Here is a 19,802-nt window from a genome sequence, read left to right on the forward strand (position 1 = left end):
GATAGAAATACAATTATCATTTTAATAGGAAGAGCCCTCTGTATTTCTGAGGTTGTCAGAAGCCTGAAGTTTGTAATGAATCGTTCTGTTATACCCTGCCTCTCTTCCATTTGCCCTGCTTAGTTTTCTTCCACTTGGGTGAGCGGTGCAGTGTCATACAATGACATTAGGCCTTCATTTTTCTACCTGGGAGAATGAAGGTGGCATAAGTCCATGTTTTGGACTATTGGTTTTAAGGTCACTCATGAGCAATGATTCATTGTTGTCACGCAGGTTTGCCAGGGCTGGTCGGCCCCCCAGGGCAGCAAGGAAGCCCCGGGACACCTGGATTTCAAGGTGAAAAGGGAACTCCCGGCTGGCCTGGCTTACCAGGACGAGCAGGTATTCATACAGCTTCAGCTATTCGGTCATTTCAGCATGAGCACTTGCTCTGGTTCCTTTGGGGTGAAGAAGAAAAAAGGGAGCTTTTTGCAGTTCAAAGTGGCAGAGTTCCCTCTAGTAAACGTTTATTCCTCATGAAGTCCAGGTGCGTTAACGAAGACCCACGTGATTGCTTTCTGATTTATGGCTTCTGAAGGACTGGTGTCTACTGAGCTCACTTTAGCTGCTGATGACCTCCCTCAACCAGGAAAGCAGTTTTGAGGAGACGTTTTCATTTTTCACGACAGCTGGGAATAAAAAACAAAAAATTATTTAAAATGCAGCAAGAGTAATGATCTACAGTATTAGAATGTTATAATATGGCATTAAATAGCAAACAATATACTTGTCCTACATCATCATCAAAAACTGCGACTGATCCAATGTCGGGTTTAAAGGATAAATGACTTATGGCTCAGACAGAATTCTGCTATCCAAATACAAGTGATAGTTTAAAATTAAGCTGTTTGTATCACAGGATACAGAATCTCATTGGTTGCCACCTAATTCCTTAATATATTAAGTAAGCTGTTTTTTTTTTCTACAATACAGCCAGGAATTGCCCTGGTTTTAGTAAGATTCATCTATCTGAATCTGTGTCAAATCTAAGCTAATACAGTTATGAGGCTGCCTTTATAGACAGCGAAGAGAGAGGCAAACACTTATTTTTGTGGAGGTTGAATTGTCCTCCAGAGCTCTGGCCATTGACTAGAGATTCCTGCCTAGCTTTAAATTCATGCTTAACACTTTGACAGGTACAAATCGATGGGATAAAGTTTACCTGTAACAGCAGCGGCAGCAGCTATTAGACATTTTGTTAGGGTTTTGTTGGTTTTTTTAAATGACACAGAGTGAATTTCTCCTGAAGAGAGCTTAATTATAATCACATTTAGAGCCTACAATTATGCCATAATTGTCTTGGTTTGAGGATTTTTGAAAACTAAATGGTTATTAACAAAATTGTGGCAGTGAGACTGGAACTAATGGCATGCTACCAGACGGATCAGAGATATTAAAAAAAAATCTCCAAGTGAGTTTATTGGATAATAACAAAATTTGCCAATCACAAAACCATGGTGTGGTGTATTTCATAAGCAGCTTATTGTAGTGAATTAATTTGCATATAATACACAAGATTTTAACACAGAATAGTATTTATTCAAGCAGTTGAATTTTTTGCCTAGGAATATATACAGACTCATAGAAACTATTATGATAATCATTCATGTAATTTTAAAACAGGCTTGCCTGGCTTAAGAGGAATCAGTGGACTGCATGGCTTACCAGGCACTAAGGGCATACAAGGATCACCAGGTAAGTGAGACTCTTATTCTGCCTGTTCATAAGCACAACATTGTGTTGGCTGCAAGTTTGGTTGGCGAGACCTCATACACTATGTGCTGCCACACAGATGGATTAGAAAACAGCTTCAGATCATCATTTCTTTCGTCTTATAAAGTTAAAGCCTCAAGGCCTTTTTTCCAGTTATGAGCTATTTTTTACAATGAGACTCATGATTTAGTAAATCCACATGCTCTGTACCTGTAGGTTAGCATTCTGGTACATTGTAACATGCAGAACCACTTCAGCTGTCCTCTTAATTTTGAACAACTCCACAACAGGTCCAGACGGCTACGGCTCTGCAGGTTTCCCTGGTGCAGTGGGTGACAAAGGGGAAGCGGGAGAGCCGAGCAGAGTGGAAGGCAGCCAAGGACCTCCGGGTCAGAAGGGAGACAGAGGTGTTCCAGGTTTGTATTATGGATAATGTGACCTACGTATTTGTTTCAGCTGTGGGTGTTATAGGTGCCACAAAACGCAGTATAGCCTAGAGTTGCGCAGGAGAGCTCCCGATGTGGCGAAGGTCACTGTTTGGAGTCAGTGCTGCAGCTCAGCCAGCCCTTGCTCAGAAACAGCGGTGTGTATTGCCCAATGATGGACAAGCCAGCACCTCTGAGACAGCCTGCGTCCCTCCCCATGGTAGCAGCATCTTGTAGCACCCATTGAGCTCAGCACACTGTAAATGCCAGAAGCTACTCTCAGCCATCAGCTCCCAAAATATTTTTAATGAGGCTCCAGTTACACAAAAGCTATAGCTTTTCTTTGTTTCTTTTTGTTGCAAATCCATCAATGTTTATCTTTCTTCTGAAAGCCTCACTGTCCATCAAGGTGTGATTGTCCCGCTGATCGCGCCGGTTCTCTTCCCATTCACAGTGCTTTACTGGTACCATCACCCCCCCGCGCAATGTAAGCGTACAGCCTTCCAGCTCAAACCCACCTTCTTGTATCGGGCTGCACTTATCTCAGTATGGTTCAACACCAGTTCTCCTCCCATCAAGAAGCCACCAGTCTAATGTTATGGATGAATCAACTAATTACAGAAGGTTTTTAAAAAGTTTTCCAACATTTTAGCTCTGGAAGGATTAAGGACTGGCATAGATATAAAACCTTACTGCCTTCGCCTACTTGGTTCAATGGCTCATTCCTATTCTTTTGTGTTGTGCATTGTTGTTACTAACATGCTGTGCCATCTCAAACAACATTCAGAGATTTATTATCAAGTCCTGGAGGAAACAGCTATTTCACTTATCTCACCCATATTTGTTTGTCAGAATATTTTTTTTTAATGAGTAAACAAAGTGGGGTTTGTGGATTCCTGACAACTTGAATCTACTTAAAAGAATAATCTGTCATTGGTGCGCCACATTTTTGGCCATTTGACACTTTTCATCTAGAGAGAACTTTGTGGATTCAAACTTTTGGTTTTAAATGACCCCAAAAAAGCTTAAGTGTCTGTGACCCCTGACTCCGCAGAACGTAGAAGAACAAAGCTGCTTTCTTGTCTGCTTCAGTGTACCTAGGATATTTGTGTACTTCCTATCTTGAAATAATATTTTACCTGGCAGGCACAAGATTATTACCATTCCACACAGTGAGATGTAATTAGCTATACAGAGAGGTTTGGCACAGAACTAGTATTTGGTTCTTTTAAGAAAAACCTCCACAGCGTCATCTGAAAAAAGAAAACAAAAATCAGTGGGAACTGCAGGTGTTTTCCATTTTGAAAAGCCCATTCTTTATACTTAGTCTAAGGTAAGTCCTTATAATTGCAGTTGTGCATTTTCCTTGCAGTACTGATTATTTCTTCTCTTCCTTTCAGGAGTCCAAGGGCCCTTTGGCATTCCTGGGGAGGAAGGCTTTCCAGGGCCTCCTGGGTTTTCAAATATATCAGGATATCCTGGCGATAAAGGCTCCCCAGGTCTAGACGGAGTGCCAGGTAATTCATGCCTTGTTCTCCTCAGCCAACAATAAAAGATTGATTAAGTACAAGGTTGTGCCCTCAGACAGCAACAGAAGATTAAGTACTGGATTAGCAACAGCAGTCATTGTTATTTCTGTCTTGATTCGGTGAAATATCCCTATTAAGCACAACACCAACGTGCATGAATAATTGTTGGACAGAACTAATGGTACATAAGATAATAGGGACAGACGTCTTGAAAGCAAAAGGGCATTCCTCCAGGTTGTCCTGATGAAAGGGTTTGATTTTCATGCAAATAACAGATTTAATCATCCAGAATTCTCTTAACTTTCAGAAGCATTATGCTAATTTACTCCTTTAAAATCTGGGGTCTGTGGCAGACTTGCAAGTCTATGGAATATTTTCTTAATCATTTACAGAATTTTCCTATGTGAAAATGCCATGCAAACTACGTTACATAGGGAAGCATTAGCTCTTCTCTCGAAAAGCCCATGCTGTGAGCCTGCCTCTCTCACATGTATGACAGAGCTACTCTGTGTCTCTCTATGTTTAGAGGCTGATATACCTGTTGCTTATTGGACTGCACAGTCATTTCAAATCGTAGTGCTGCTGTGAAGAGCTTGCAGCAGGAGTTGCAGGTGTCCCACTAGCATCTTTATATGATGCACAGGAATTTTTACGTAAGCTCAGCAAACTATTACAACAGGCAAACCATCTGAAAACCAACAAAATACCTAGATTTCCAAACAGAGAGAGAACGTTAGTTAGCCTGCATACTGATTCCCACTCCCCAGGCAGTCATTGGATTAAAAAATAAAAATAGAAGCAGTCAGGAGAGTGGGAAAAGAAACACCATCTCCCAGCCAAAATGGTAAGACAGGCATGGCTTGCTCTTACTTTGTCACGTGGATCTTGCATTTGTATCCACATGTGATCCAACTTCAACAGGCAGCACGAGACGTGCCCCACTCAGAACCCTAGTTAGTAAGTCCCTCTCTCCTTAGAAACAAGGTGCAAATGTTTTCTTAGGCAGCAGAGGTAACTGAAGAGGAACCTGCCAGGTTTCTCTTTGAAGGTTTAGCTTCAGGCAATACATGATTCTGGAAAAAGAAGCTGTTCCCATAATTCCCAAGACAGAATGAAGTAGTTATTTGTATCCAGATGTTCAACTGAAGTACTAAGATACATGCAACGGTAAGTCCTTGGCTTATTTACCACCTGGCACTGAGTCAGGTACTCGCTGTTCTCTGATTTCTCTCTAGTTACTTGGAGAATTTAGGATGAACAGGGAGGCACCTAGTGAAGTGGGGCATTTGCTGGGGAAGGAATAGCTCATGGAAGACTGTGTCTCAGCGGGCATCCCACTTCTGCTGAAATCTTGCTTGAGATGACACTGTGCTTTGCGGGAGCTTCATGCTCTGATTCCTCTGCCACTGCAGCAGAAGGGTACACCAGCCTGAGAGGAGGAGCAGGAGTGCTGAATAAGTCTATTGGGGAGCCTAGCATTAGCTCCCCGCTTAAATTAAGGAAATAAAACCTGATAGGATACAATCAGATAGTACTGTTATTTTCCCTTGTGCCCAGGTCTTAAGTATAAACAGATTACAACCTATATGTGCTCTAAACAGGCTATCCAGGACTACAGGGGCAGCCTGGAGTACCAGCTCCGCCAGGAAGCAAAGGAGAAAGTGGACAACCAGGCCTGAGTGGACAAATTGGCCCAAAAGGAAGTAGAGGTGATCCTGGACCACCAGGGAGACCTGGTGTTCCTGGGTACCTGGGACCAAAAGGTAAGGATGGGAAATGCTGATCCCCTGCTAGGGGCAGGGGACCCTCCTATGCTACAGCAGCTTTAATAACATGTCTTTTGCACTCATTTGATCTGTGTTGAAATGCAATAATGCCACCTGTCATTTTGCATTAAAGGTCGTAAGGGTGAACCAGGTGTCATCGGCTTTATGGGCACAGTAGGATTTCCAGGTGATTTGGGACCTGTTGGACCCAAGGGGGACAGAGGAGTAACTGGTGAGTAAGTGCAGTTAGATGCATGACTCCTTTCTAAACTACTCAGTCTGCAGCTCCACAGAGCTGATCGAACTGGCCCTGCTTTGAGCAGGAGGTTGGGCTAGATGACCTCCGGAGTCCTCTCCAGCTGCATGACTTTGTGTGACCCCTGGCAAATTCCATTGGACAGATGCCTGAATTTAACATGGGTCATCAACTTTTTGCATGAGGTGCCAACTCCAAAATCAGAGCCACTTTCACAGTTAAATAAAAAGAATTCCTGATCTAAACTAATCCTCCAGAATAGACATATTAGAAATTAGAATAAGATGTTAGAAAAATCTTTTAAATCCTTCACTCCATCTATACCATCATGTATTTGTGTCTCCCAAAGCCCACCACAAGTTGATGCTGCACCTCAGCGAGCTGTTGGCTGTTTGGGGGGAGCTTCCCACCTTCCTGCGTCATAAATGAGGAAGCAGTAGATCATTCATTTCCTTCTCATCTGTGTGCTGTCCAAGAGAAGACAATCCCCATACTCACACACATTCCCCCAGTATAATAAATATAGCTGCTATACCCAAGGTGGTGAGTTGCAGACCACAGTCCCTCTCTCACATATGCAGCCAAGTAACAGCAACATATCTGTGGGTGAAAGCACATTAAGGAAAATGCAGGGGTTTTTTTTAACCAAACTATCTCATCTTTCTTCTAATCACAGGCTTTCAGGGCCCTCCAGGCTCTCCTGGGCTGCCCCCTGTTCCTCCAACCCTGGTTGCTGACCAAGGTTCACCAGGTCCCCGTGGAAATATAGGACCTCAAGGAAGCCCAGGAGATATGGGACCTCAGGGTCCACCAGGTGATCCAGGTAGGAATCACACAGTCAGAGTGAAAGCTCGGTTCTCCTTAGCAGAGTGAGGCCACCAGAGCACTGCTTTGGCCCTCTTCTACTTTAAATTTTGTAAGTCAGAAAGGAGAGTTAAATTTTGGTCTTTCAAAGCTAGGGCTTGGCTTTCCTCCTCCTCCTAGCATTCAGAACCTGAGCAAAACAGGAGAAAACTTCAACAGCACTCAGTAGTCAAAGCAACATCAGATATGGATCTCACTTTTAAATCAAGACCGAACGATTTTGGTGGAAATATGCACATCTTTGTGGGCATGCTATCGACCCAGGGAATGTAGTATTAGTGACATGTGGACCCGATGCAATGCGCCTCTTGCTACTAGCCTCATCAGAGATGTGTTGTGATAGCAAGAGTAAGCTTAGGGTTGTGGGGCTCAGGTAGTCTTGATCCCAGCAACCTTTTCCAATGGAGTTGGTGCTCTTTGCCTAAGCAAGAACCACAGGATCTTACCTTTAGTGTAAATCAGTAAACCTGGCAGATAGGATCAAACACGTGCAAGTAGAGCACATGTTAACAAAGTGGGTAGCGTGTTGATATCTCTGCAGTCACTGTGCTTATAACCATTGTTGGTGCAAGGTTTCAGAGGCTCGCCTGGAGAGCCAGGACTCCAGGGCAGAGGTGGCATTCCAGCTCCTCCTGGATCCAGAGGTGAACAAGGAGGAGCAGGGTTTCAGGGTCCAGTGGGATTTGAAGGTAAGAGATGTTACACAGCACTTCTTCCCTCTTTCCTGTTTCAGTGCCATAAATTGTTCTGTAGTTACTACATCATTGGGTGGGGAGGAGAGAGGGAGTTTCTGTCTTCACAGCTTCTTCACAAGGGACAACTAACTTTTAAGAGAGTTATTTTAAAGCAGTATTTTTGGGAATAAGTTTTGACAGATGTAGATGTCAGTCCACTCATGTGAGCGAGTTTGTTTTGATCTTAGTGTATTCTTACATTGGTTTTCTCTTAAGTATTTCAGCCTAGTGTTTTACTAACAGTTATATTCATGGAAATGAATGATAGGGTAGGTGATATTTGGATAGATAAGATTTAAGGGACTGCATTTGTAAAAGAAATACCTGTGTCCTTACCAAATCAGAGAGTGGCATGATTACTATCTTAATTAGCTAAGCATACAGAGAAGAAGGTATTTGCAGAGCATAGTTTTAACCATATGAAGCAAATGCAAGCAATTAAAAAACCATTGGTTGATCTTGAACTAAGAAAGCATTTTAAAGGAAAAATATGATCATCTGTATTGTACAAAGTATACTCAAATTCGTCAGAACTTTATACATGACTTTCCCTGGCTCTGATAGTGATCATCTCAGAAACCAGGGAGCCTGATCCAGCACCAATCTACTTCAAAAGCAACTGCTATAATTGTAGAACTGCAGCTCTTCTAACAATAGCTTACCATGCGAAGAGGCGTCGTGCAATTTAGCTTTGTTCATCAACAGCTTAGCTGGAACATCAATTAGCATCAGAGCATTTGTGGGAGCACAGACTAAGTTGTGTTATTTCCTTCCCTCTAAGGTCAACCAGGACGCCCCGGTAGCCCTGGGCTGCCAGGCATGCCGGGTCGCAGCGTTAGCATGGGCTACCTGCTGGTGAAACACAGCCAGTCCGATCAAGAGCCAATGTGCCCAGTTGGCATGAACAAACTCTGGAGTGGATACAGCCTACTGTACTTTGAAGGACAAGAGAAAGCACACAACCAGGATCTAGGTAGGTGCAGGTATTGCTCGCGGCAGCCACGATGCCATCTCTCTGGCTGAAAAGAACCTAAAAAAAAAAAAAAAAGACCTAGAGAAAGCTAGGACTTCAGCAGACAGGCTTAGGAAACACCAAAATGAGACGATAAGAACTGTATGACTGCATAGAGTGCCCCTGAGAAAAATCCTGCAAGTCATTAGTGTTGTTCAAGGGGACTGTAAAGCTAGTGAAACATTCCAGACCGCAGGGTTTTACTGACACATGCTTGGGAAGGGCTTGGGAAGGAGCAGGAAACTTAAAACATTCACTGTCTTCTGTGAGAATGATTGCCATAATTTCTTTTGGTTTTTCTTTTCTTTTCCAACAGGGCTGGCCGGCTCATGTTTGTCTCGTTTTAGTACTATGCCATTCCTGTACTGTAACCCTGGGGATATTTGTTATTATGCAAATCGAAATGATAAATCCTACTGGCTCTCAACTACAGCACCTCTTCCAATGATGCCTGTGGCAGAAGAAGACATTAGGCCATATATCAGTCGCTGCTCGGTTTGTGAGGCCCCAGCTGTGGCAATTGCTGTCCATAGCCAAGAAGCTTCTATTCCTCACTGCCCTGAAGGCTGGCGCAGTTTGTGGATCGGATATTCCTTCCTTATGGTATTTGTTCTCCAGTGTCACATTTCACGTGGCACTGGGTTTTAAGTTTGAGTCTTAGATACTAGGAAGGCTGCTCTGTTTCAGATCCAGCAACACCAAAATAATGTATCATACTGGGGAACCAGAGAACTACAAAACTGATTTCTAGGAGGCAGAAGAGGAGAAACAAAATTTCTGTGAATTGCAGAGAAAATTACCTCTTGTCAGACTAGCATCTGGAGTCCTTACTTTATGACCAAAGTAGTAGTGCTTTGGAGCAGAACACAGGGACAGCTGTGGATTCGCAAATAAAATTGCACTGAGGTGCGACAGTAGCCCACAAAGCATTTTCACAGCTAAAGATTGGGAGTACATCACTATTAAGAACCTGATCTGGAGGAAGGAAAAAAAAAAAAACAAAAAAAAAAAACCAAAAACTTTTCCCTGTCTTTTGGGAACTTAAAATCATTGATGTTTGGTCAAAAATTTGGAAACCAAAGTGTTTCACCTACTCTGGAAAGAGAGGCAGCCTCCTGTCGTTAAAATTAAACTTGAGTGTTTCATCTCTAATGGCAACAAGAGCTGAGCTGTATATCCCATGTGTTATACGATCTCTTAGATCTTGCAATCTTATAGTTAGGAAATGGGATGTTACAGAAAAGCTTAGCGTTAGATGTGCAGTGGAAGAGCTACCGAAGGGCCCGACGTGCTTTTCTTGCAAGACTGTACAGAGGGATCATGTAAGCACTGGAGGGCTTAACGTGGTAAAGAACAGCTAGAATGTGTTAGTACACGAGAGTCAAATACCTGCAACAGTATGCCCATGTTGTTAACTATTAAAGACTCAACTGGATGCTGAAGTGAACAAGGTTGGAGGAGAAAAATAAGATTTCTCTGGCAGAAAATGTCATGGCAGAACAATAGTCACGCTTACCTGCAAACCATTTGTTTGTCAAAAGCAAAAAACTTAATTTTTTCAGGAAATAAGGTAAAGGGAAATCTGATACTTTTCATTTAGTTACAGGGGAAAAAAACGTAAAGTTTTGAGAGGGCGGGTCAAATTTTTGACCAGCCCTATGTTTGACCTTTCTTTTGTTTCTATAAAAAGCCTTGATACCAATTTCATAGCTACATCACAAGAATTCCACGGATTAATTAAATGTTTGCAAAGCCCTGTGTTAACACTGACCATTGTTAAGAGCAAAGTTGTCACCTTAGCAAGAACCTTTTGCCAGAACAGTCTGCCAGCACCAAGGAGCACACAGTGAGAAGAATCCACATTTTTCCAGCTAGCGTTCAGAGCAGATGAAGTGTTTGGTGTACACATTTTTGCTTCTCAAGCAACTATATAAGAAGTACAGCACACTTGTGGTTAGCTCAGAGTGCATATCGGTTTACTTCCTTGGCTTAGATTTGTCACCTCCTTCTCCTGAGTAAGGTACAGTCATGAAGGGACTCATCATGGACTCCTGCCCAAAGAGCCGTAGAAGTCAGTAAGATTTCATGTAGCAAGGGCACTCCGCTATCATGCATCCTATAGAGTGGCATACGTGTTGCAGAAGGAGAAAAGCCTGTGGCCAATACAAGAAATAGTATTATAGGCATAGAGCTGGAGCTTGTACACTGAGCATCGGAATGCCAGTGTTTGTCCTGAGGTTGCCAAGTGGGTCTGCTCCCAAGCCAGGCCTCAGATAGCACGTGCAGTTTTTACGAACCGCTTTCCGGCTCCAACTGCAAAGGCCTCAAAGCTATAACAGTTTATGTTGCTTTTTACCAACTTTGTTCTTGTAGAGGGATGCTAGAATGGTTTTGCTCCTGAACTTCGTAGCTTAGCAAACCTTGCAAATGTGTAAGACAGCTGGTAGGCTACAGCTCTGAGGTTTGGGTGGGGGACTTTGAGGTGCAGGAGTTGCTAGTTTTAAAAACAACTATCTAAACCTCAGCAACGTGTAACACCAGCCAGAGATCAGACACCTTTTACTCTGTTAAAAGGTGGCCACTTCTGTTACTCGTTTATACGAGCACAGTGGGCCTCTCACAGCATAAACCAAGCCAGTTACAGCTTGCACTTTTATAGTACGGTGTTTATTAAAACATAGGCAGGCAAACATATAGGGCATTACAAAACTATTTAGCAACTTTATTTTCCAGCTGCTTTCTTTTATATTGCAAATTGCTTCAGTTTTTAATGGAAAATTAAATGGCTTCACTTAAAAATGCAGCTGTACAACTCTTAAAGGGACAGGAGCTGACTGTTTTGTTGACAGAAGAAAAGTAACATTCGGTTTGGTACCACAGTAGGTGTCAAAGGTAACAGTCAAGTGGTGTAAAGATGCATGATTTTGATGTAATTTGCTGTGAAAGAATATGCCGTAGAGGGAACTAGTTACTTGTATAGAAGCTGATTTTGTTTCCACAGTGCTCCTCATGTGTGATGCAGAGTAAGACAGACTTCATAATTAGGGAAATTCAGGTTAGATCTGTAGTGGAAAGTTCTTCTCAGCGAGGGTAATCAAAGAGAGGAACAGGTTGCCCAGAGAGGCTGTGGAAACTCCATCCTTGGAGGTATTAACAACTCAACAGTGCCCTGGAGCGATCGAGGGCATCTTTGGAGTCAGCCATGCTTTGGGCAGGGACTGGCTGAAGTGACCTCCAGTGGGCCCTTCCCACCTAAAGGATTCTGCAGTTCTAAGACTTCCAACAGTGAAAATCCTAACTATAGAAAATAATGTGCGTCAGAAGATTTTAAAGTGGCATCAACATATGAGCTAGCTCCTTTGTATAGCTAAAGCATAGCCAAACTCTTAAGCCTTACATAGTTGCAGGATTAGCCAACCTTCTGCTCTGGAGATAAGAATTAGGGGCAATTCTAGTGGTTTTTCTCTTCTCCTGCGTGTTAAGTTTTTGACAGCATTGCCTGAGGTTGTAACTCTGACCATTGCCCTCCTTGTCTCATTTAGCACACTGCTGCTGGTGATGAAGGTGGAGGACAGTCACTGGTTTCTCCTGGGAGCTGCCTGGAAGATTTCAGAGCGACTCCTTTCATCGAATGCAACGGTGCACGCGGAACCTGTCACTACTTTGCAAATAAATACAGCTTCTGGCTCACTACAATCGACCAGCCCTTCCAAAGCAAGCCCTCGGCAGATACACTCAAGGCAGGACTCATCCGAAGCCATATCAGCAGATGTCAAGTCTGTATGAAAAATTTATAGGAGTTTTTCACAGTGTAAGGAATCTGCTTATCATGTAGTTCTTATACAGTGAAACCTTCCACGATGGTTAGACATTTGAATAAATCACGTTGGTGCTTTTTTAACTTATTACCTCAAAAGCTGAATGGAAAATTGATTTTTAAAAGTGTCTGTAAAAGCAAATTAAGGGTAACACAAATTAAGTCTAACACATGGATCTAGTACTGTGTTCTCCTACTAGACAGTATATATTATACATTTTTTGCTAGCCTAACATTTATGTCATTTGCCAGATGATACAAATACTCACAGCTTTGAAACACCAAAAAAAATTCAATAATAAATGGTTACCTTGGTCAGATACCTACTACATTTACTTTAAGAGAATATATATATCTTTTCTATTACTGTATTTGTCGCAACAGTAAACACTAACAGCTGCAGTTCCCTAAATTAACACTGGGTGATCAAAGTGCCAAACCCTTGCAAACTACTGAAAATATACTCTGGAAGTGCTTATGTCCGGCATTGAAACCTAACTTTGATTTTACTATTTTATGCTTGGGCATTTCAAACACACCTAAAACAATTGGCTTTTTACTGGATTTCGTTTTTTCAAGCCTCACCGCGCTTTAGCACTTAACCACTGGCATCAGCAGAGAAACCCACGGGCCTCCCAAAAATAGTGATGGCAAAAATGCAACACTTTGGAGTTCAAAAATGCTCAAAAATGCAACTATTTGGATTAGGAGACCATATGATGAAGATCAGCATTTTATTTTACAAGCTTGATTTTTTTTTTCTAGACATACCTGAGGCCAAAGGATCATTACAAAGCTGTCTTGCTGCACTGGGTTGTGGCCATTCATGTGCCACACTGCCCACACAGCAGCAGCACCGAGTGGTTTTTGCACTGCAGCTTTTCCCCTCTGAAAGCCGCTCATCACAAACAGATTTTAACCACGTACTGCTGGAGCAGCTATTGCACGTAGGGTAGGTTTTACAGGAAAGCATATTGCTCGATGCCACATCACCTTCAAACGCAGAACTTCCAGACCTGTCAGCTGTCTGTCTGAAGGCATCCTGTCCTGGCAGCTGGGGGCAGGCAGCGATGGGACAACCACCATCCCAACTTGCACGCATCCATCCTTGCAAAAGCAAAGGGGAAGAAAGCAAACATTTATTTGGCAACAACTTTTCCCATAGAGAACCAGGTTATCGATAAACAGCCAGAACAGCTACCTCTTTCCTTCTGTAGACAGAAGCAATTTAGCCCAAACTTGTGTGTCACCACTGCAAGAGGGGGCGGAGGGAAAAGAAGGATCAGCTGCAAATTTCGTATTCACATAATCTGATTATGCACCTGAATGCTTAAAACCGAAATCGAATAAACTTCTATAGCAATGACAGTTGGTTTTTCAACAGTTCACCTCACTCCTGCTTTCAGGTGCTTCTTGGCTTTTGTAATTACATTCCATCCTCACTGTATCATAAATAAACCCTGTTTTTTCTACAGCTCTATTTGTTGATGATTTCCATTTTGTAAACAGTGTTCTTCTATACAACGGGTACAAACTGCTCTGGTGAATTACTTTGTTTGCGCTGAAGGAGTTAGGAAAGCACTACCAGAAAGCTCCTTCCACTGAAATTCAAACTCTTCAATGCGGAATACACTTGTTTATTTCATGGCACTTAAAAAGATCCAAGAGAGAAGCTGCGTTTCTGAAATTGCTTGGTTAAGCTGAACTGCTAAAGAAGTATTTCATCGGTTGTTAGGAAGAACAATTTAAGCCAATAAACTGTGGTCTTGCAGATTAAAGCAACATATTATTCATGCTCTACAAAGTTCAGGAAACCAGCGTTAACCATACTTGACAAGTGTTATGTCCGCAAAAAATATAAAGTATAAATTAAGTTAGACTTCTTAGCTAGCACGCCAACCCAGATTACTTGTACGTATAATTAGATTCATCCATAAACAGAGAAATTACCTAAACTTGAAATGAGCTCTGTGGCCATGCTGTAGCTCTGACAGGCAGCCCCCAAACCAACTAATCACACTAGTATTTGTTTGAGCTGAATAAAATACTTAGAATTGAAAACATCACGGTCAACATGAACCAAATCTATTCCACGCTTGCCAGTTCCTTTAAATGACGCATGGCAGTAACACGCACCCAAGAATCAGCAATTTACCTCTTCAGGTATTGCTAGACACAGACATCAGCAATCATGGGATGATCACAGAGTTATCACTTGTGATTTTTACAGCATGCAACTCCAGCAAGGCAGCACATGCAGTATTTTAAGAGAATTCAAGTGGAGATTATGCAAATCTGTAAAAACTGATCATGTAAACAACAACAGCAGCAGCAAACTATTTGGATTTTCATGGCTAATACATTGCCTAATCTTCCTAGGCAGCTAATTTTTTTGCATGTAAAACTAGCAGATAGGTCTTCCTCCAATAGTTGCTTTGCTTCTTAATTTTCTCCGACTCACATAAGCTGTTCTTAACAAGTTTGTTCAGCACGGTATCGGCACAGTGTTGAGTTGAATGCAAGGCACAGTGCAGGAAAAAATAATGAACCACAAAACCCCACAAGGTGCCAAGCAGACTTGAACTTTTGTACTTTGTGTACAATATGTGCTTCAGTTCTGTGTACTCATAGCCGTGTTTCTCCAATGCCTGCGTAATCACTGTCTGAGAAGGGGAGGGAGTTCATGCACGCAAACATGTGGAATACTTGCAGCAGCCAGAGGATTTCACTGGTGAGCTAACCCAGAGCCCAGCATGGAGGGGAACTGACTTACTCAGCCTGTCTCTTAGCTGCAAGTTTACCTCCTCTCCTATGAGGACAGGCTGAGAGTTGGGGTTGTTCAGCCTGGAGAAGAGAAGGCTTCAGGGATACCCTATTGCAGCCTTTCAATTTATAAGGGGGGCTTATAAGCAAAATGGAGAGACTTTTTACAAGGCCTGCAGTGACAGGACAAGGGGCAATGGTTTTAAACTGAAAGAGGGTAGATTCAGATTGGACAGGAGGAGGACCTGTTACGATGAGGGTGGTGTGCTCAGAGAAGTTGTGGATGGCCCAACACTGGAAGTGTTCAAGGTCAGGTTGGATGGGGCTTTGACGAGCCTGATACAGTGAAAGATGTCCCTGCCCCTGGCAGGGGGCATTGGACTAGATGACCTGTAAGGTCCCTTCCAACCCAAACCATTCCATGATTCTGTGGTGCCAGATTGCCCTTCCAAGAAGTTAAAGCAGTTTTATACAGGAAAAACACAGCTACATCAAAATAATTTTTTTACTGAACTACTGCCTAGGATGTAAAAACCACAAGTGTTTTACCTGGGTTTGACCAAGTCAAATCTTTTGATTCAAAGCATGTTTGCTTCCTAAACCTTCCTGTTTGAAAACACGTGGAAGTATAACATGCTGCTGAAGAGAAGGTAAACAGAATTATATTCCTCTTCTGTAGGTAATAGTGCATGAGTGTATCAGGCCAGATAGAGCGAAGTCAATATAGTGACATCAGTTGACACCAATTATTTCTTCAGAGTGTATCGACCAGATCAGCTGAGTTCATTCACACTCTATGAGACTGGGCTTGTCCACGGCTGCCAGAAATAGAAAATTAGGGAACAGCAAGCAGTAAACATGATCGCACAACAGACAGTATCAGATCACTGGCAGAAGAGAGGCTGGGGGGGGCACTGCTGATGCGCCGATGGCACCCTAGTGCAGCCAGCAGCAGCCCCAGGGATGGCCACCCATGCCCACTGAGGGCAAGGAGGGGGCCGGCCTCACAGCCGTCGGGGACTAGGCACATGTCAGTGCGAGACATACTGGACAAGGGGAACAAGTACCACCACTGTGCCCCATGACCCACAAGCAAAGAAGTAAAAACAGGCAGTACGGCTTCCCACCACGACATGGGCAAGGGAATAACTCATTCGAAGCGGGTGGCTCAGCAGCTCTGCCTGCCCCATGGGCACCAAGGAGGTTCAGGCTCCTTTCACAGCCCCCATGAGACTCGAAGCCTTGTTGGGGTTGTCAAGGGCCAGTGGCAAGCTCAGTCATGCACCATCAGCACCTGTGGGAGGCAGGAAGCAGGATGGGGCCTTCCCAACCAGCTTGGCGCAGATCCTCCCCCGCCGGCCCTGCCATCCCTTCCTCCCCCTCGGCCACAGGCAGGCCTGTAGCTCACATTCACCCAGCGTGGCCAAAAATAACATCTCTTTTATCTCACTGTTCAAACGCTTCACATAATCCAGACAAACATACTGGGGAGAAAGTGGAGGAAAAGAAATACTTGTAAAATGAGGGTCCCCTCCCAGGCAGGGCAGGCAGAGCACCAGGGTCCCCGCTTTCACCTGCCATCACTAGTCCTGGCATGGAGGGGTTCTGCCTGGCTCCAGCAGCACAGCCATGGCTGGCCCAGCCCCAGGCAGCACCCCAAGGTTGTTAATGAGGAAAGCAACCTCGCAGCAATGGAGGAAAACACTTGCTGCAGCCAGAGTATGCAGAAGAGCTGGCATCAAACAGGCGCATGGCACAGCCGCTGTTAATGCAGGTCCTAGTGCTGGCCCAGCTTGCTTAGTGGCCCAGCCTACAGGTGCTATGCTAAAAGTACATCAGCTGCTGTGCTGTGAGGCTGTTAACAAGAGTTAGAACAAGTGTGCAACAGCGCAGTGGCTGTGCTACCAGTCCCTACCCTGCAGCTTCACTGCTCCTCCCAATCAATAATCCAAGCTGAAATGTTCCAGTACAATTATGCAGGAGGGGCCAAAAAAATGCCTTTAGCAGTGCTGGGATATCAGGATGCACCCGCAGAAGCAGTAGGGAAATAAATTAATTCATTTAGCAGAGCCACCCTGCAGAGAAGGATTTGGGGGTACTGGTGGATGGAAAGCTGGAGATAAGCCAGCAATGTGTGCTCGCAACCCAGAATGCCACCCGTATCCTGGGCTGCATCAAAAGCAGCGTGGCCAACAGATCAAGGGAGGTGATTCTGACCCTCTACTCTGCTCTGGTGAGACCCCACCTGGAGTGCTGTGTCCAGCTCTGGGGTCCTAAGCACAGGAAGGACATGGACCTGTTGGAGTGGGTCCAGAGGAGGCCACAAAAATGATCCGAGAGCTGGAGCACCTCTCCTGCAAGGACAGGTTGAGAGAGTTGGGGCTGTTCAGCCTGGAGATAGGAAGGCTGTGGGGAGACCTTATTGCGGCCTTTAGTACTTAAAGGAGGACTATACGAAAGATGGGGGCAATCTCTTTAGCAAGGCCGGTTGTGACAGGACAAGGGGTAATGGTTTTAAAATAAAGGAGGGTAGATTTAGACTGGATATAAGGAAAAAACTTCTTAAAGTGAGGGTGGTGAAACACTGGCACAGGTTGCCCAGAGAGGCGGTAGATGCCCCATCCCTGGCAACATTCAAGGTCAGGCTGGACGGGGCTCTGAGCAACCTGGTCTAGCTGAAGCTGTCCCTGCTCACTGCAGGGGGTTGGACTAGGTGACCTCTAAAGGTCCCTTCCAACCCAAATAATTCTATGATTCTATTAATTCATGTTAAAACACTTAATAAACACGAGCAGGGCATAGTGTATTGCTCCTCTATGCTGTTTAAAAAAAAATACATATATATAAGCAAAAAAACAACAACCCACACAGCACCACTAAAGAGAAAAAAAAAATCTGTGCAATTTCTACATAGAGGGTTGAACTGTGCTCTCTAATAACGCTTGCAGATGTGCATAGGCACCGCTGCAGCAGATAGAGCATCAATACTGGGCTGTAAAAATGGACCTCTGCTATAGCACAGTTTAAATTACTAGTAAAATTTAAAAAAAAAATCCTATATCAAACCCCAGAAACCTTCAAGTTTTGCTCGAAGGCACAATCTGACTTAAGAAAGTAGTAAAGAAATGGGGCTAGCACGCACATTGCGCAATCCAGATTCCCTGCCAACCTCTTACCAGCGGCTCATGTCTATTATGCAACCTCCCAGGTTCTGCCATACAACCCCATGATCCCTCACAGGCTGGCAGTGACAACCCATTGCCATTGTAACCCAGATGTTTCTCAAGGAACAATAACAAGTGACACTAGAAAGCAACGATCATGCCAGACAACTGTAGACCTAAGGGCAAAAGTGTGCATGCAAGACTGGTTCCCATGTCACCTTTTCCAGTAAAAACACCCAAGCTGGAGCTTTTGGAACGACTGTAAGAATTCCTTAGGAGTTCATATGAATAAAACACTGGTGCAAATGAATTGCAAATATTTATACCTTAAGATGCGTTAGACATTAAATTTACAATTTGTTCCTGTTCTGTACTTTCTCGATGTACATCTCCCAAAAGCCTGACCTTGCAACCAGTTTGTACTGCAGGTTCAATTGTCAACAGACACAGCAAAGCCAGCAGTGGAGCTCTCACAGATGTGTTGGCAGATCACTGGTCACAGACAAGACTGAGGCTGTAGACTGTTCACCCCACCCCAGTCCTGAGGGCAGACTAGATACTGGCCTTGGAGTTCTGTTAATAGCTAGAAGGTTTTTAATTTTATATAGTTTTAAATACCACAGAGCAGGTACAGTTAAGCCTCTTGACAGATCGGCAAGTGTTAAACTGCAAACCCCTAGCCAATCCAAAAGATGAGAACCCTTAGTATGGCCTGTAGCAAAAGGACAAGAGGTAATGGTTTTAAACTGAAAAGGGGTAGATTGCAGACTAGATATAAGGAAGAGATTTTTTTATGATGATGGTGAAGAACTGGCACAAGTTGCCCAGAGAGGCGGTAGATGCCCCATCCCTGGAACCATTCAAGGTCAGGCTGGACGGGGCTCTGAGCAACCTGGTCTAGCTGAAGCTGTCCCTGCTCACTGCAGGGGGGTTGGACTAGATGGCCTCTAAAGGTCCCTTCCAACCCAAAGTATTCTACGATTAAATGTACAGAGGTTTTCCGCTCGAGCCATTCTTCCCTACTACACATGTACTGTGCATAAACTTGAAGGCGGAAAATAAAGGTACTACGCTGTAGCAAGTTGCTCAAGAGGACATACTTTTGGAAAAAAATGTTTTAAATATAATAATAATTCATTATTCATTTAGGAATTGTCTCCCTATGTATTGAACAACTATGATTTGGGTGGGACAAAGCATAGAACCCTTTAGTTTCAGAAAACTATGCCAGAAGCACCCATAGGAAGATGAAGGAGTCCCCACACAACTTGCTGAACTGGAAACATGGGAGCTGCATCTTTGAGGTTTGTTTTGTTTTGGGGAGGGCTTTTTTTTTTTTTTTTTTTTTTAAGGGGGATGTGTGTGTGCTTTTTTTCTAAACTAGCAGTTCTTCACTCTGGTTATGGTATCTCTGTGGGCTCCTCGGTCACTGCATGTATTCTTTGTAGCTAGGAGGGTTGGGAAACTCAAGGAGCAGTATTGAGCATTACTGCGGTCAGGAGAGAAACCACATGCCTCATTAGTGCTCCTTCACGTGCCTTTCTACCCCACAAAAGGCAGATTTCTCTCTCCTTCCTCCCGCATTAGCCAGTCTTCACTTCCCTCCACGTAGATGGTAATATCATGCATAGCTGCTAAAAATCAAAGCTGCAGCTTTGCCTGGGTGCAACTAAGGAGGAGTTGGAAGGGGGGCAGAACACAGGTGTTCAACACCACCGTA

General features: G+C 43.7%; 1 protein-coding gene across 2 annotated transcripts in view; it reads left to right on the top strand.

The window, feature by feature from the left end:
* Positions 1-13,629, top strand: part of COL4A2 (collagen type IV alpha 2 chain) — a 149,359-nt gene extending 135,730 nt beyond the window's left edge. For both annotated transcript variants that reach the window (XM_075090759.1, XM_075090769.1), the window contains exons 38-48: positions 274-381; positions 1,663-1,734; positions 2,043-2,168; positions 3,578-3,694; positions 5,308-5,469; positions 5,606-5,704; positions 6,405-6,551; positions 7,165-7,281; positions 8,108-8,299; positions 8,655-8,941; positions 11,881-13,629. In XM_075090759.1, the coding sequence (XP_074946860.1) occupies positions 274-381; positions 1,663-1,734; positions 2,043-2,168; positions 3,578-3,694; positions 5,308-5,469; positions 5,606-5,704; positions 6,405-6,551; positions 7,165-7,281; positions 8,108-8,299; positions 8,655-8,941; positions 11,881-12,135 (1,682 nt within the window). In that variant the 3' untranslated portion in view covers positions 12,136-13,629. The remainder of the gene's footprint in view (positions 1-273; positions 382-1,662; positions 1,735-2,042; positions 2,169-3,577; positions 3,695-5,307; positions 5,470-5,605; positions 5,705-6,404; positions 6,552-7,164; positions 7,282-8,107; positions 8,300-8,654; positions 8,942-11,880) is intronic.
* The last annotated feature ends 6,173 nt before the right edge of the window (positions 13,630-19,802 follow it).

Source organism: Phalacrocorax aristotelis, chromosome 1 (genome assembly GCF_949628215.1).
Source record: "Phalacrocorax aristotelis chromosome 1, bGulAri2.1, whole genome shotgun sequence".
Taxonomy (NCBI): Eukaryota; Metazoa; Chordata; class Aves; order Suliformes; family Phalacrocoracidae; genus Phalacrocorax; species Phalacrocorax aristotelis.